The sequence below is a fragment of the Molossus molossus genome, unplaced genomic scaffold (genome assembly GCF_014108415.1).
Source record: "Molossus molossus isolate mMolMol1 unplaced genomic scaffold, mMolMol1.p scaffold_m16_p_23, whole genome shotgun sequence".
Taxonomy (NCBI): Eukaryota; Metazoa; Chordata; class Mammalia; order Chiroptera; family Molossidae; genus Molossus; species Molossus molossus.
The window spans coordinates 25,597,743-25,615,341 of record NW_023425359.1 but is presented as its reverse complement, the minus strand read 5'-3'; the positions used below and the strand labels follow the sequence as shown (position 1 = coordinate 25,615,341).

Sequence of the window (17,599 nt, the reverse complement as noted above, 5' to 3'; positions counted from 1 at the left end):
CACAGGAGCTCAAGGACCGCGCGGGGCGTGTGACTCAGGGCTCATCACTCAGCGGTCCCTCCAGGGGCCGCTTCTCAGAGGCTCTGATGTGGCTCCAAGCCCCCCCTCCCCCAGCGGCCTCATCGTTCTCCCCTGGGGGAGGGGGCTGTACCCAGCCCGCCCCCACATCCTGCCCCATGACTACACAGCCCAGCTGCAGGGCTGTTTAGGGGGGTGGATCTCAGAGGGTCGGGGTGGGGGGCCTCTCAGGCCTGGCCCTCTCACAAAAGGAAAAGGGGCGAGGCGGGTGCCAAGGAGGGGGGGCAGGGAACAGCGCTGGGCCAGGAGGTGCAGGAGGCTCCAGCTGAGATCCTCCCAACTGGTACCTCGGCCCCACCAGCCGGCTATGGAGGGGTCGTCCTGGGGGCGGGGCCTGCTGGGGGGCCCTGCCTGGGCGGTCAGGGAGAGTGTGCCCCGAAGGTGGAGGTGCTGAGCTAGGGCTTCCCGGGAGGGGGGCTGTCCTGGTGCAACCAGGGAGTGGGGTTCAAGTCTGTGCCTCTGTCGCTCTGAATTCTTAACTGTGGCGGAGAGGCACCCAGTTCTCGCTGCCCTGGGCCCTGCCGACTGCTTCTCAGCGGAGCCGCAGGGGCTGAGAGGGTGGACCAGCAGCCCTGGGCGCTCTGGGTGGACTCAGCCCTGGGGGGGGCGAGGCTGGCAGGAGCCGAGAAGAGCCACAGCCCTGGGCCGGGAAGTGGAAGTGCTGGCCCAACGTCAGGAAAATGTTCTCAGAACTTCACCCTGTGCGGGACCAGACCACCCAGGCTGCTGGGTGGGGCGGTGTCGCCATGGAGACCAGGGCAGGTGTGATAAGAGGGGGATGCTGGGGGCCTTGGGCAGGAACTGAAGGATGGGAACGGAGACCCTGCCCCCGAAGCCAGGAGCTGGCTCTGCGCCCTCTCTCTGCAACACCAGAGCCGGCTGTCGGACACCGGCCACTATGCACATGAGGGCCTCTGAGTTAAGTTCCGTCAGAGCAGATCAAACCACATCGGTCCCTTGGCCACACCAGCCACTGGTCGAGCTCGGCAGCCACACGTGGCCAGTGGCACCAGGGGACGGCGCAGACCGAGAACACGCCCAGCGTCGCGGGAAGTCCCACCGCACACTCGGCAGCCACACGTGGCCACAGTCCCGCGTCTGACTCCCGGCTCTGCCACCGTGTGACCCTGGACCCTGGGAGAGTGACCCTTCACCGCTCTCTGCCTCCGTCTCCCCACTGGTCAGGTGCTTAGCCAGTGCCCAGCGCACAGGAGCCAACCCACACGGCCTGTGAGCACCACGGCCCGACGCTCCCGTTCACGAGGCCCCGTCCAGTGCCTCCTCCTGCGGACGCCTCCAGCCACCCCTGCTCACCCTCCAGCCACCCCTGCTCAGCCAGGCAGGCTTCACCCACCACCTTCACTGAGCACCTTCCACACACCGGGCACTGCCAGGCGGTGAGGCCGCAAAGCCCGGCAACAGGCTCCCCCTCAGAGAGCCCGTCGGGGGACAGGGGAGAAGAGCCATGCGGGTCTTCCTCAGACGAACCCATGTGGCCCCGGAGCCGGAGGCTTCAGCCACAGGGTCAGCCCCGCAGTCCCGTCCTCAAGTACAAGCCGCCACCTCCCAGCCTCAGACAGTCCCCGTGCCTGTCCTTGTCACAGGCACACAACACCGGCTCCGAGGTCCTCTGTGTGCAGCGGCGGGGGTGGGCACCCACGGGCACACCGGTGGGGGACTGCCGAGGGCCGGGACAGATCTGACACGGGACGGGTACGAGGGACGGACAAGGCAGCAGAGCTAAGCGGCCCAGACGGCGGGCGAGGACCGCCCACCTCACCTTGGAGCTCGGGGCATGCCCAGCCTGCCGGTTCAGTCCCTGGTCGGGTGTGCGTGAGGGGCGACCAATCGATGTTTCTCTTTGTCTCTCCCTCTTCCTCTCTCTAGAATCAATGAAAAGCGCATCCTTGGGTAAAGAGTTTTAAAAATGTTATATGCAAGTCCTTGTAAGGGAGCTGCTGGGAGGGTTAAGCAGGGGTCCTAGTGCGAGGGGCACCGCATCTTTGCCCGCTCTGTGCTCAGCTCCCAGAGTCCTACGCCAGCACCAAAGGGTCAGGCAGGGGTGTGGGGAGGGTGGGGGAAGGGAGGGCGTTCTGGGTCAGCCCTGCCCTTGGGAGGCACCAGCTGCTGCCTCTCCCTGGTGCCTCCCAGTGAATGCCACCTGCCCAGCCCTGGTCTTTGCATCCTTTGATCTTCTGATCTCTGGCCTGGGTCCCTTGGCCAAAGGCATTCTCTCCCTGGGCTCCTCCAAGGGAGGGCAGAGGTCTGGCTGCCTGCCCCCAGCTCCTCCCCCACCCCGCCCTGCTGTGTGTAACCAGGACAGCCACAGAGGCCCGAGACAAGGTCATCGCCAGGTGACCTCTGAGGGGGCAGTGTCTGAGGGGCAGAGGGGACGGGGGGAGGGCTGGCCGCTGGGCGACCCCTGGGCATGGTGCCCCGGCCTGGGCACTGCTGGAAAGGGGCCTGCAGCTCTGTGCCTTGTTTCTAGAGCCCTGGAGCCCTGGAGGAGGGGTGTGTGGGGGTCACAGGGGAGGAGGGGACACCCCTCAGAGGACACCCCCTTATGAGAACACGTTCAGAGCCACAGACACAGCCGCACGCAACTGGACAATCAGGCTGGGGGATCGCAAGGGTCTGGGGAAGTGTGGCCTGTGTAGCCAAGGGGGGCAGGCTCAGCCATCAGACGGGGCCTGAGAGCTCTGCGAAGGGCGGGCGTGAGCCGGGGTGCTCAGGATGGCAGCGAGGGTGGTGCAGCTGGCGAACGGTACCCCCGAAGATATGCCACATCCTGGTCCCTGGCACCTGCGAGGGGGGCCCACTTGGAAAAGGGACTTGGCCAGTGTAAGACGTGCAGGTCTGGAAACGAGGACGGCATCTTGGATTATTTGGGGGGGGACCCTAAATCTGCAACCGGGGCCCTGGCGGGAAACACGCAGGGACCACTGGAGGAGGAGGGGGGACTGGAGTGGCCGCTAGCCGCCAGCAGCAGTCAAAGGCCCCGTGGGCTCTCCCCAGGCCTCTGTGGCGAGCACAGCCCAGCCGACATCTTGGTCCTGGGCGTCTGGCCTCCAGGACTGTCCGAGAATCCATTCCCGATGCCTTGAGCCTCCGGTGTGTTATAGGAGCCACTGGGAACTGCACAGTAGGTCAGAGCATCTCAAGGTACAGGGCCCTGCCCCGGGCTACCCCGGACGCGCCAGTGACCGACCCACACGTCACCAGGGAAGTCAGCTCACGCCGAGGCAGCTCCTGGATCTCATGTGACCCAGAAATTCCACTCCTGGGTTTGTAACCCACAGAAACACATCGGGACAGTCCCCGAACCCCTGTCCACACTGCTCCCTGCAGCACTGCCCACACACCCCCACTGGAAGGCCTCCGATGGCCGCCCGCAGTAGAAGGGACACAGCGTGCTGGGCCCCCGCGCTGAGGCACGAGCATGAGCACACGCGGGACGAGGGACGCCGTAGCCAGCGGTATGCAGGGACCTTCACACACCACCGGCGCATGAAAGAAGCCAGACGCTCCGCAGTGCTCCCCCTGCAGGGAGTTCGGAGCACAGGCAAGGCACACCTGTGTGGGCAGAGGTCAGGGGAGCAGGGTTACTCTCTGTTGTCCTCGTGGGGTGGGCAGGGGCAGGAGCGCCGCTCCATTCTGCCTCTTGGTCTGGGTGCTGGATACACAAGTGTGTTCAGCTTGTGAAGCTGCATCACACTCCACACCTGTGGTGCACGTTAGACTGAAATAAAGTCCAAAGAGGAGAGCGAGAGCCTCATTCTGAAAGTGTCCCGGGCACCTGGCTGGCTGGGCATTGCCCTCCGGACCCTCGTGGCCTCCCACGCACGGATTTGAAACTGCTTGTTTTTTGCAACGGACCGTTTCCACCTCACTGACCCGCGTACGCCCCGCACAGGCTCAGGTACAGAGTAGGTGCTGGACAAATACTAGCTGAGTCCACTGGCCTGGCCAAGGCTCTGTGTCCCTGGACCTTCCTCTCGCAGACCCAGCACCGCAGAGCATCACAGATTCCAGACTAGCCAATCCCCGACTGCGCCCCCACCTCCCGAGCACCCCCCCCCCCAGACTGTGTGTGTCTCCACCCTAGCACTTACAGGGTGGTCACTTTCTCACCCACCAGCTTGAAATTTCTCTCAGCACAGACCGCAGGCCTTAGTCATCGGGGCTTCAGAGCCAAACTAGTGCCAGACACAGCGACTATTCAAGCACCAACCGTCTCTGGAGCTCCCGTCCACGCCCAGGACAGCCATACACCTCCGCGCCGCTTAGCTGTGTGGAAACTGGATGGAAATTTTCAAAAGAAGTTTTCTTTTAAAAAAATAAATACAGGGGATGAATAGGGAAGGCAAGGCTCCTAAGTGGAAGGGTGTGTAAACAGATTTCTCACTTAAGGAAGCCCTGCCTGGCCACGGCTGCAGCCTGGGGCTCCCAGCGGGCTCGGCCCTCACCGCGGCCGTCTGGGTTGGTACCACACCTTGGGTCTGTGGCGGAGCCAGGTGAGTGCCAGCGGTTCTGAAGGGCTGCCCTCCCTCCCAGCCCCCCTCTCAGGTGAGCACATGTGCTCCAGGCTGGGCAGCTGGGCTCTGCACCCCACTGCGGCCCATCGGCTGCTTATTGATTCCTTCGTTCACGTCTTCACGCCTGTGGGCACCCATGTGCCAGCGGCTTCGCCAGCCTTGCCGGGGCCCCCTTCCCAGGGGCTCTCAGCTTGGACTGGGAAGCAGACAGGTAAACAGGGCTGGGACCCAGGAGGTCAGCCCAGGGCACAGCAGGGCACAGATGGAGCCCTCCCAGGGTGGAGGGGTCAGGGAGGGCTTCCTGGAGGAAGTGGCACCTGTCAGCTCTTGTGTCCTAATCGAGCTGGAGCTTCCTGGCCTCCTGTGAACACTGCCCCAAGTGGGCTTCTAACCCTCACAGAGGCTCAGTGGGATTCCTGGGGGGACCCACCCCACACAGCAGGCCGGCCCCTGAGATCCCTTCGAGCCAGGCTCACTTCCCGGGGGGAAGAGGAGTGAACAGAAGGGGGCTGCCTCTCTCCCCTGCACCCAGGATGGGAAGGCACCTCAGGATTCGTGTGGCAGGAAGGACGGACGCGGGAAGGCCCTCCCGTGATCGCATTCCTGAAGCGCAAGCGGTAGGCGCTGAAGGACTTGGTCCGTCTGTCTGTCTGTGGGGTGCTGACCCCGGTGAGGGTGAGATTCAGGAGGCCCCACGCCCAGCTCCAGAGTTGGCGCCGCTCCCCACCCCCAGCCTCCGAAGGCCCCCCCAGGCTGTCCCCGCACTGGGCGTGCAGGGGTCTCAGGGTTGCGGCGGCAGGTCCCCAGGCCCCACAGCACAGTCCGGTCTGGGCCGTGAGGCTGACGGTCCTGCAGGTGGAAACAGGGCCGGCGGGGTGGGCGCTCAGAGCAGGGCAGCCAGCAGGAGGCACAGCGGCGTGGCCAGGCGTCTGCTGGGCGGGGGGGCATTCCTCTTTGCACTGGCTGCACACAGTTAATGGGGCCTTGTTCTGGCTGGGCACACAGCCCTGGAGGTGCTGGTGATGGCCCTGCCTGTCCCCGCCCTGGGGCCTCGGGCTCAGGGGACCCTGGCACCGCCCTCGCCGAAGTCTCATTATGGCCTCACTCGGGCTCCTCTCGCCCCCTCCTCTCTGCACCTCTCTTCATACACGCTCGTTTGTCTCTAGGATGTCCGGGGACCACAGGAAGTAGTGTGAAGGAGGTCAGGGGCTCATCCGCAGACACTCAGCAAGCTGGTGGCAGAGACAGCCGCCGGCCACGGTCTGTGAGCCCACTCCCACTGAATTCGAGCCGGACACACCCAGAGGGGCAGTCAGGGCGTTCGGGACGAACAGGAGGAAGAGAGCTGTGGACACCGCGCCCTTTCTCCCCAGGACTCTGCACCCCTCGTGCACCCCTCGGCTGCTCTGGGGGTCCCGCAGCTTGTCACTGGATCTTGGTCCCCCGCCCGGGACTATGCTTGCCACATGGAAAGGTCTTAGTGAAGGCGCCCACGCCTGGGGCCTGCTACACGGTGGACACTCTGCAAGCTGGTCAGGGGGAATAGGCTCCCACCCCGAGTGGTCACTGGTGTTAGACCCTGTTCTGAGCACCTTCCAAGGTCATCTCCTTGAGCCTCACACAGCCCTCTGGCCGCCTCGCCCCCCTCACGGGGTGGGGCTACCGCACCAGGAGCAGTGCTCTCTGCTGCCCAGAAACAACGTGGAACTGATCACCATCGAAAAGAAGCGAAACACAGGCCCTTCCCAAAACCAGCAGGAGGCAGAGCCCGGCTCTGCCACAGACGGGTGGCCCAGAGCTCAGATACTCGCTGAGCTAGAACGCACTGGCGAGGAGACCCCCAAAACACAGGGTTCTGACACCCTTGGCAAGCAGAGGGCTTTCCCCAGTCTGACCCTGAGTACTAGAAGCTCCCAGACCAGGGGTGCCTCCCGCAGCACAGGGGCCACGCTCAGGCTGGGGTGCCCAGCCCAGGGCTGCCGTTTCCCATCCGGCTGCGGGGCCACCTTGGGGGATGGGGCAGAGGCTGCCTGTTCTGCCTGTGGGCCCCTCAGAAGGCACCCCCTCACCCCATCCCTCCTGCCGTCACCCCAGCCTTCGTGACTGAGACAGAAGGAGCCGCAGGGCAACCCCAGGGAAGGGGCCTCGCTTGAACTTGTGGCCACAGGTGAAGAGATGCCACGTCCTCCCCCGAGCACGATGCCCAGAGGGTACACCCAGGACACACGGAGCTGAGGGGCCTGGGTGAAGCCTTCCTGGGACCTGAGGGGCCACAGCGGGCACGGAGCCATGCGGCCCTCTGAGCACTGGGGCTTGTGCGACCACACAGGTGGCCCTTTCCTGGGCCCCGGGCGCGGGGCCTGGCGGCACCCGGCGCACAGGGCGCCACGGTCACCACGGTGGCAGAGCCGGGGGCCAGGCCAGTCTGAGGGGAGCTGGCTCCCATCCTCTCAGGCCTCATCCCAATTCTTTCTCTGCTTTGTCAGGACAACAGCCCCATCCTTTCTCCTCTCCCGCAGCCTCCGCAAGGCTCTGTCCCACAAAGGCCGGATTGGTTTACGGCCCCTTCCCTGCCTCAAGGCGGCATCTGGGACACCTGATCCCTGCCCCACCCTCCGCAGCCCACCCCTGGGCACCCAGGTCTGGAGTCAGGGGAGGGAGGACGAGCCCACATTCCTGTAGCTGGGGCAGCCCTGTCTGGACCACCCGCAGGTGGAGACTTGTCCGGGGCGGGGGCGTGGGGCGGTGAGGAGCTCCAGGGGACAGGCCCTGCCCTCGGGAAGATCCCAGTTGGCGGGGCGGGCGGCAGGGCCCCTGCCCGAGTCTGGTGCAGCCTGGGTCAGGTGGACCGACAGACAGGGACAGCCCCCAGACGGGCACACCACACTGGCTGACAGGTCACAGGGAAGCGCTGCCTCTTGTGCTAAGTGGGAGGACCATGTGAGTGTGCCCCTTCGGCAGGGAGACCGTGGTCACGGGGTCACACAGACCTCAGCAGCCAGGCTCCCAGCGCCAGGCCGGGGGCTGTCCCCTCGCCTCAGGGCCGTCTCCTGGGCTCTGCATGGGCAGCGGCTCCCTGCCTCGTGCCCCTGCCCACTCTCCTTGGGCCGGCCGGCCTCCCGCTGCCTTGGTGCCCACGGGGTCACAGCTGTCTGGGAGCTTGCCTCACCCCCTCTCCGAGCCCTCCGGTCAGAGGAACCAGTGTGGGCTTCAGAGCCCCCAACCTCCCTGCACCTTGGGCTGTGCCCTTGGCTGGGTGCCCCCCACCCGAAAGGGTGTGACAACGGTACTGGCCTCCCAAGGTGGGCGGGAGGATGCAGTCATCACGCGCCCCACAGAGAGTGGATGTCCGTGCGCCCCTGGGAAAGGGGTGCAACCCTGACTCTGCTCCCAGCACCTGGGCGTCCAAGAATCTTGCCACTGACCATGGACAAGGGGACAGGTCCCGGCAGCCACGCCAGGCTGGGGGTATTACCAGAACCCACACAGGGCGCTGAGAGCCAGTGGGGTCTAAACACACTCTGCACTCTGAACGTCCTTTACGCAAAGGGACCTGAGGCCGAGCAGGAGTGACCCCGAGACCTGGAGAGAAGAGCCCTCTGAAGGGTCAGCAGGGGCTTCCTTCCCGGGGACGGGACAAACGCCCTCGTGGCTGCAGCCTTGGCCTGTTTCCCGAGGGACAACCAGCGGTGATTCAGGTTGGGGGACAATTCAAACTTGCAGGTCACCCAAGGAGTTGAAATAGACCCCACATCCTCGGTCCCCTGCTGGCCACCTAAGGAAGCACCCCTCCCTGCCGGCAGTGACCCCAGCGTGCACTGGGGTGATGGGTGGTGACGCGGCCCCTGCTCTGCACTCCCCCCCCTGCCTCTCCAGTGGTCCCTCTGCCTTGCACACTCTCAGGCACACCCCACCTCCTCCAGCAGCCCCAGGGCAAAGGGGAGGGGGCAGTGGCAGAAAGAGGGGTGCAGGCAGCTGACACCCAGTAAGGACAGCGGTGGACAGAGCTGCAGAGGCAGGACGCGGGCCGTGCTGGGCCTGCTCGGTTTCTCCTTCCGAGTGCGTCTCCCGTGGGGAGACCTGGGGAATAATCACAGCGGCTCACAGGCATCGGGCATCAAATGTCTGTCGAATCACTTTGTGGCCAAAGGGACGGAGGCTGAGCGGTGAAGAGGGCGCAGGGATGGCGGTCAGCGCTGGACGCCTGACCCCACGTGGGCAGGGTGCAGACCTGAGTGCCTCCCGCAGCCGCGCCCGGGTGTGCTCAGGGGCCTCCGTCTGCCCCGGGGGGATGCTGCTGGGAGCTGACGGCTGACACCCAGCATCCCGTCTTCTCCTGAGGACGGGCTGGGGCCTCAGGCCTCGGAGGGGGACTGAGAAGCCCGGCCCAGGAAGGAGCAAGCCCGTGGGTAGGTCATGCTCTGTCCTGGATGGCCCTCCCGCCAGCTCTCTTCAAGACTCGGGACAGGCCTCTCCTCCTTCCCAGGGCCTCCCCTGACCGGCCCCCACCTGTCGCTGCCAGCCGGCCCGTGCCCGCCCTGGTACGGCTCCAGGGGCACGGTGCCAGCCCGAGCTCCTCCATGCCCTTTCTCTGCTTCCAAAATAACTCTGCCCACTGCCCACGCTTGGCATCCTGGGTGTTTCTCTCCTCCTGAGACCTGTTCCCAGGTCTGAAGGGCAGCAGGAGGGATCTGAATGGTCATTAAACATGGGGGACCCCCGTTTTTTACTGAGAGAGTAGTTACCACAAAGGGGGTCCCACAGTTCTAACAGCCCCCGAGTCAGAGTCTGTGACAGTTTGGCTAAAAGAAGTTGACACTCCAGTGCAGGAGGGGGGGCTGGAATGTCCCCCCACGCCGTCTCCAGTGCCTCCCTGTGTCCAAAGCCCAGCAGGGCTCCTTGTCCTCGGCCCGGCTCCCAGCACAGCGCCTTACTTCAGGGGTGAGCTCGGAGGAGATCCTTGCCGGCCCCTCGGGGCACGTCCCAGGGCAGCCATGGACCGCACGCCCCAGCGTCCATCCACACCTGCCTGTCCTCGGGCTACCAGAGGGGACACTGACGTCATGGACTCTGGACTCCGACTCTGGGGAGAAGCTGGACTCTGCAGGCGCCTAGACTTTTCCTCTTTGAACAGCATCCTATCAGGTGCCAGGCCACCCATGTGTCCCCTGAAGAGGGGCACCTCCCCCATCCGGCCGGGAGTCCAGGAGCAGAACCGCCGGGGAAAGGCCACCTCCCTGGGAGTCAGTGGGCCAGGTCTGTAGTAGGAACAATGGACGACGGAGGGAGGCGGGCGGGCGGGCAGTCTGACGAAGCCGGGTTAGACCCTGGCAGCCGGAATCCCGCCTGCCCAGCTGACACTGCCTTCCAGGGCCGCTGTGGTCCGTGTGTAGCCGAGGTGTCGAGAAAGCTCACTGAGCACCCACAGGACGGCAGGATGGGAGGGCACACGCCTGCTGTCTGTCTGTCTGCCTGTCTGCCTGCCTGCTCCGCCCACCGCCCTCCAGGTGCACACGGTTCGGCTTCCATTTCCAAGCTGAAGAACTCAGTGCAGACTCGGGAGAGGTTGACGAACTGCCCCAGACGCACAGCTCGAGCCTGGGGACTGGCACACCCCGGCCTCCTGCCAGGCGCTTGGCGGCCCTGCCTTCTGCCTCCTCCGGGTGAGCTCGGGGCGGGGCAGGAAGGGACCACCAGGTTGTGAGCCCACGAGACAGGGGAGGGCGGGCGGGGGGCCAACTCTGCTCTGAGCCAGACTTTCTTCTCCTCCGCCAGCTGCCCCGCCCGGCCGCACCCCATGCCCGCTGCGGCCAGATCCAGACATTTCCTCTTTCTCTTGCCTGCGGCTGCTTCCTGCCTTCCCTTTGAACTGGGGCGCTGGCTCCCCACCCTCACCCTCCTCCAGCGGCCGGCCCGGGGGCTGCCCTCTGACGGGCTTGCCTCCAGGGGGCTGTTTCCTGGAATCAGCTCCCTTCTTTGCTTTCTCCTCTCTGCCCTGGTCGGGGTGCTGCCCCCCTGCTGCCCAGCACCCCCGGGGCTCTCTCCATCCTGCCAGACCTGGCTCAAAGGTGGCTTCTCCCTGCCTCTCCGGACTCTCGTCGTTCAGCCGAATGTGTGGACTCTGAAGTCCGGGAAAGTTTGGGAGCAGAGCAATGGGGGGCCGAGGCCAGATTCACGGAGCCCACACTTGGGGGGGGCTGCCGCTCAGGCTGTTAGAACTCATCAGAGAGGAAGGGGGCCTCGGAGGTGAAATGAGGCCCGGCGTTGACCCTGCGCACACCCTCGCCAAGTTCTTCGTAGCCCAGGCCCTTGGAGCCCGTCTGGAGCCTGGGATGGACGGACTCTCCCACCCCCTGCCTCTGCCCCCACCCGGCCACTCCGCCCTCCCACAGCCCCGCCCTTCGCAAACAGGGCTCCTCCTCCCCTCCCAGGGCCACCCCCAGGACGGCCTCCTCCAGGGAGTCTTCCATGAGGACACCTCTTGGCCCTGGCCGCCCTCATAACGCCGACACACACTGACCGAGCCCCTCCTGCGGCCCAGACACTGCCAAACCCTTTACCGCATCCCCGCGGGGACGCCACACGACCCTGGCTGCTTCCCCAGAGGAGGGAACTGAGTCACGGGGTCGTGTACGGGCCAGGCTCACCGGACCCTGCCTGCTGTGGCCACACCGTGCTCCCGACCCTCCACCCCGGCGGTCACAGCACCCAGACGGCGCTGAGGGGACTGCGACCCCCGGAATCCACACACCTAGCGGGTCGAATGCGATCCCGCGAGTCCGAAGGGCGTGGGCCACGCAGGCCGAGAGAGTCTACGAGCCGCATGGAGCGTGGCGGCACCTGCCTTGGCCCCGCCCCCAGCAGGAATGGTGCCCAGGGGTGAGGGCCAGCGGAGGGGTCTCAGGTCTCTTCCCACCAGCACGCCACCCACTCCGGACACTGCCCACCCTGGAGTGGACGGAGGGACTCGAATTCCCCTGCTTCAGGATGGCCCTGGGTCTGTCTGGTCCTGTCCCTTCACTGAACGGACATGGGATGGGATGGAGCAGGGGCCTTGCTGTCCCCCTGTCCCCCAGGGTCCCAGAACAGGCCCCTCCTACGGAGACAACAGTTTGGGAGGCGGCCTGAAAACACGTCACCCGGAGGACAGGGTACCTGGCGCCGTCCTCCAGCTGGGACCCGACAGGGACCCAAGCGGCTGTTTCTGGGCTTGAGGTAGATGCAGAGACGGCGGCGGGACGCGGAGATGCCTGGTCCTCCCTGGAACCCAGGTGGGAGGTGCAGGTGAGCCCTGCCTGAAAGGCACTGGCGGGGGAGGGGCGCTCGCCCAAGTGGGGGAAGCAGCTGCACGGTGTTACGTATTGGGGTGCAGAGGTCAAGGACCCAAGGACCTAGGGACCCCAGAGGGTTCGTCCACGGCTCCCTCTCAGCATCTCGAGTGCCCTCTGGCCTGCTTCTTCCTCTGCCCCAATGTCTCCGTCTAACCTTTACCTTCTCGACCCAGAGTCAGGAAGGCCTGAGTGACCACCCTCCCACCCACCCCCATGTTCACCAGCTGGTTGGACCCCAAGCCCCAGAACGGCCAAGCTTGACCAAGAGCGGCTGCTCCTCCTGCCCCAGCACAGATCACCCCTGGGACCTGCACCCCCAGGGCTCAGCCTCCCCCTGCATGAAGGGCCCTGGAACTTCCTGCTTGTCCACTGAACACCAGGGGGGCGTGATGACACCCCGTTCATGCCGGGCACTGGGCTTTAAACACCCAGGCGACCTCACTCCGCCCTCCAGGTGCCCTCTCTCCACAGACAGAGGGAGAGCCTGGGGCTCTTCTCTCCACCGGTGGAGGAGCCGAGAAGGAACTGGGTTTGGGTGGCCCAGATGGGGACTGCGGTCACGTCCCCAAACCTGCACCGTCCCCAAACCTGCACCGTCCTGGGCCAGAGCATCAACCTCCAACATCAGTGAGAAGAGGAGGGGCCCCAGGACAACCCTCTGCTGCTGCCCCCCCACCCCGTGTGCGGGTGGCTGGGCTGCTCCCCAAGAGGCAAAGGGAGGAGGCTCCCCCTTGACCATCCTCCGGCCAGCAGCTCCCACAGACCCTTCATCACCACCAGATGGGACCACTGCACAGCCCAAGGCAGGGACAGGGTTCTCTCATCTCCCCCCCTGTTCCAGAGCCCACCACCAAACTCCCCACATCAGCTCTGCCCCTCCCGCTGTCAGAACACACGCTGCGTCTCAGGACAGAGGGGCTCTCTCGGTCCCCAGAACATCCCACCTCCACTGAACCCCAAGGCAGCCCTCTCGGCCTGGGGAACTGTGACAGGAATGGGGGTGATGGGGGTGGAATCTTCCATCTTCCTGAGCGTGGGCCACGGACGCTTGGGTTCCCCAGGTGGCGCGCACCTTCCTTCCCCAAGCTCTTGGCCAGGAAGACGGGGCTGGGAAAGGACCAGTCAGCCTGGAAGGTGTGACCCGCCCCCGCCCAGCCCCTCAGCACAGGAAAGGTCCCTTTCTTCTGCCCCCACCCCGATTTCCAAACTCTCTTCAGCCACAGACCCTGTGCTCAAATGAATTGAGGTCAGGTGCCCCAATATATGAACCAGCCACAGGTGGGCTGCCCTGGGGGAGGCTGGGAGCAGGGCGAGTGACCCTCTTCCAGCTGCCTGGGTGTCCTCGCCCCCGGGCCTGGCCTGCAGCCTGTGCCCATGCTTGAGCCCCTGGCCTGGGAGGGTTCCGTGTGCCCTTCTGGAACAGGGACACCATCCCCCCATCCCTCCTCTGGCCCCACCTGTGCCTCTTGGAGTTGTGGGGGGGTATATCCCAACTCGGGGTGTAGAGAGGAAGGGGACCTGTGAAGGAGGACCCCTACCCAGGACGCGCCAGCACTGAGCACCCTGGTCCCATTCAACAGATGTGCCAGAGTCCTGTGAGACCGTCCCGCTGTCCTCCCTCAGTTCCTGGGTCCTGGGGCCAGAGAGCCGCAGGCCCCAGCCCAGCCCCGGCCCAGAGGGCCCAGGGTGCCACCTGCTCCCGCCTCTGACAAAGCTGCGAGAGCCTGCGGGGCTGAGCGGGGTCCTCTCCCTGCCCAGAGCAGGGTGGGAGTGAGCTCGTGCACCCTCCTGCCCAGGGCACCACAGCCTGAGCCCCCAGCCCTGACTCTGAGGGGAAGCTCCCCTGAGCTGTCCTGGGACAGCGGTCCCCAGCAGGGTCCCCTTCACGCGTCATCTCACCCCGACTCAGACTGAAAATGCTTCTCTGGTTTTCAGCCTCGGCGCCTGCCCACAAATTAGAGTCTCCGCACGGCCTCTTGGGACGTGACTTCACGGAGGCCCCTGGGGGAGCCAGCAGGCCTCCTTGAAGGGGCATGGTGCCGGCAGGGTCCCTTTGGGAGGAGACGAGAGTGGGTGAGGCTCCTTCCCAGCTTCTGGGACCCCTCCATGGCCACCTAACCTCAGTGTGCCGGCTCTGCTGTCCTGGCCACCACAGAGGAACAAACCTTTCCGCCCCTGGAGCCTCTCCCCTCTCCTCCTCCAACTCCCTCAACTTCACCTTCAGCCACGCTCTCTGAGGACAAGGGGCCACCAGGCCAGGTCCCTCCAGTCAAGGTCCAGAGACCCGCCTCCTACCAAGCTGAGCCCAGGAGACAGGGGGGGCCGGGAGACCAGGAGGGGAGCCCAGCGCTCTGCTTGTCGGTTCAGTCTGTCTCTTCTCCCACCCCCGCCCCAGTGGTCCGTCCACTGAGGGGGAGAGCCCCCCATGCCCATGAGCAGTGCACCCACCCAGCAGGTGCCCCAGACTGAGGCTGGACAGGCATAGGGGCGCAGGGCCACGGCCGGCGGGTACTCACAGGTAAGCCGTCAGGGGCGCCAGGTCCCCGGGCACAGCGGAGAGCCCGCGCTCCGAGCAGTCGGCCGACAGCATGATGCCGTCTTCCTGGCAGCGGCAGGGGGCCGGGCAGGCGGCGGGCCCCGGCCCGGGCTGGAGCGCGCAGCGGGAGGCGCAGAGCACAGCGCACAGCCACAGCGCACGCAGCCCAGGCGCGCGGGGCATCGCGGCGGCCGGCCGGGCACCTGGCGGAGGGCTGCCGGCGCACCGGGTGCGTGGCTGGGCGGGCGATGCGCCGTCGCCGGGGCGCGAGGGGAGGACGGCCCGCGGGCTCTGCTCCGGGCTCAGCGGCGGAGTCGGGACGCGCAGTCAGAGCGGCGCGGGCATTGCCGAGTGCGCTACTCCGATCCGCGGGCTGGGCTTGGCCAGGGAGGGAGACGCGGTGGAGGAGGAGTCAAGGAGACTGCGCCGGGCTCACGCCCTCCCTCCTCCCTCTGGCTGGCGGGCGCTCCGTCCAGGGAAGAAGCCGCAGCAGAGAAACCAGGCCGAGCAGCGCGGCGCTCAGAGAACCGCACCTGGTCCCGGGCCTGGGCTTGCGTTCAGACCCTCTGGTCTGCAGGGACCGCGGCGGGTCGCACGGGCCTCGGAGCACGCCCTCTGGAAGCCTGGGGAGTCTCCATAGGCACAGGAGGAAACTGAGACCCCAGAAAGTGGTTTGGTCACCCCGCAGATGGGGCAGTCCTAGAACTGGACCTCAGGGTTGGTCCTGGTCGCCTTGTCTCCTGGGAGAGGGAAGGGGGTTGTCCTGAGAGGGGCCAAGCTGGGCGGGGCTCCCTGCCACCTGGGATGGGATGCTGGGCCATGGGAAGGAGCCCCTCTCTGAGTGCCCTGCCCTGCCCTGCCCCCTAAGACATGGGTGTGCATGTCCACCCGCTGAGTGTGATTTGCATGCGGCTCAGCCAGGTCTCAGGCCCCGGGACCACCTCGATCCTGCTCCCAGGACCCAGCCCACGTCCCGGCTGAGGGAGTCTCAGGCTGTCCGAGCCCGAAAAGCAACAGATTGGCGCCACCTGGTGGCCAGAGCTGCAGCTGCAGCTCCACCACCTTGAGGCTGGAACCCCAGGCCCTGGGGAGCTGGGGGATGTGGCTACAGCTGGAGTCGATTCCCTGCCCTCTTAGCCGGACATTTTGCGGTCTCTGGTCTCTGCTGGAGCCAAGGCCCAGTGCAGGGTCGGAGCAGGCTCATGTCTCCCATGTTTGCCTTATCTTCCCGGAGACCTTCCCCCAGACCTGCACACCAGACCCTCACCACCTGCCTCGGGCCTTCCTAGATCGCCGGCACCTCCAGCCTCACTTACCCACAGCTCTGGCTTCATCCTCGCCTGTCCTCAGCTCCTGCTGTCCAGGGCGAGGGGCTGGACTCGGGCTTCTGGTTGGACTCCAGCACGCTCACCCGACCTCTCATGTGGCCCCTGGGCCTGGAAGGCAGCCGCTGGGCTCCACCAGGCTCGCCTCGCTGCTCAGCTGGAGGGCGGACTCAGCAGCTCTCTGCCCAAGGGCCCTGCGCCGGGCAGGACTCAGAGGAGGCCTCCACAGGCTTGCCGAAAGGCAGGGTGCAGGGTGCCCCACCTTTGGCACCCACCCTGGCGGTCCTCTGTGCCAAGAGCAAAATCCAGTGGACACAATGAGAAACCGCAGAGGCCGGTGGGACCTTGAGAACCTGGTCCCCCAGCCTCCACCCACCCCCAGGCCTGACTGGCCTCACTCCTGCGGGACCTGATACCCCAGCTACTCCTGCAAGGAGAAGGTGTGCCACCTGGTGGTCAAGATGGGGGACTGCAAGCGTGCTCACCCTCTGGTTCTCCCCGCCAGCAGCCAGTGTGAACGATGATGGGGACCCCCTGTTCCTACACCAGCCACCAGAGTCCTCCAGGGTTTCCTGGGTGGCACTGAATTCCTGCGTGTAGGTGTAGCCCTGTGGGGAGGAGGGCAGGGACATGTGAACAGGGACACCTTGCCCCCAGGTCCCACCAAGCACACAGCAGTTGTCAGCCGTGTCTGAGCTCCAGGCGTGAGGACACGGTGCACCCCTGTGCGTGCACAGACACATGCACACATGTGTTCCCCAAGAACTCAAACCGGGGGGGTAGCTTCAGTGACACCACCACCAACCAACACCCAGCCCGCCTGGAAGGGACAAGAAAACCCTGCTGGAAATAAGACACAGGTGTGCCAGGAACGGTCTCCCAGCTCACCCTCCTCACCGCCTTCCTGAAACCGAACTGCTCCGTGGTCAGCAATCCCCCGAGCTCCCCATGGTTCACCCATGAAGCTCAAAGCCTCCACCCAGCCCCAAGCTGCCCCCCCATCTCTTCCCCCACCACCTACGGCCCGGTCACGCACACTGGTCTTCTCTTGCATCACTATCAAGATTCTGTGTGTCCTTCCCGAGATCAAGTCTCCCACAGCTCTGTGGCAGGGATGACAGGCCTGCAGAGACCGGGCTCTGCTGTCTTCCAGCTCAGGCCCAGCTGGCTGCCGGCCCCTCCCCTGCTCCTCCCACCCAAACCTCAGAGCCACCCACCGGGGCCTGGACGGGCCTGGAACCTGAGCCCTGCAGACTCATCAATTTTCCAGCTGTGTGTGTGCATGTGCGTATCATGCACACGTGTGCTCTTTCGAAGAGGTAGGGAGGGCAACTAGAGAAGCTGATGGGAAGGGGAGGCCCCCCCCCCCCGCCGCTAGGACTCCCACCCCATGCACCCTCATCTGGGGCACCTCCAGCAGAGTCTCAGAAGCAGCAGATAGGGGAGGAGTGGGTGGAAACACCCTGATTCGGAATCTAAGGGGAATAGATGTAGCAGACACGGTCTAGGGGGGTCTCAGACCCTTCCCAAGAGTTGCCACAGAGGGGTACCTGCCAGGCAGCACCGGCCTGGGGCAGCGGGGGTGGGGTAAGGGCTGTGGATCGGCTGCAGGAAGATAACACCCTCCCCAGCCCCAGCCTTGCCATTCAGCAAAAAATAGTCCCACAGGGCTGTCTCGTCCCCACCAGCCACTCCCAGTCAAACCCACATCCTCTCCCTAGAGAGCCCTGGGTCCTCCCAAGGTCTCAGAGCACCTCTCCGTCTCCTGGATAGGCCAGCGGGAGGCGAGGACGC

General features: G+C 65.5%; 1 protein-coding gene across 1 annotated transcript in view; it reads right to left on the bottom strand.

Annotated features, from left to right (window-relative positions):
- Window positions 1-14,663, bottom strand: part of LGR6 (leucine rich repeat containing G protein-coupled receptor 6) — a 64,049-nt gene extending 49,386 nt beyond the window's left edge. The window contains exon 1 of the mRNA XM_036277635.1: window positions 14,461-14,663. Within this exon, the coding sequence (XP_036133528.1) occupies window positions 14,461-14,663 (203 nt within the window). The remainder of the gene's footprint in view (window positions 1-14,460) is intronic.
- Window positions 14,664-17,599: the final 2,936 nt, after the last annotated feature.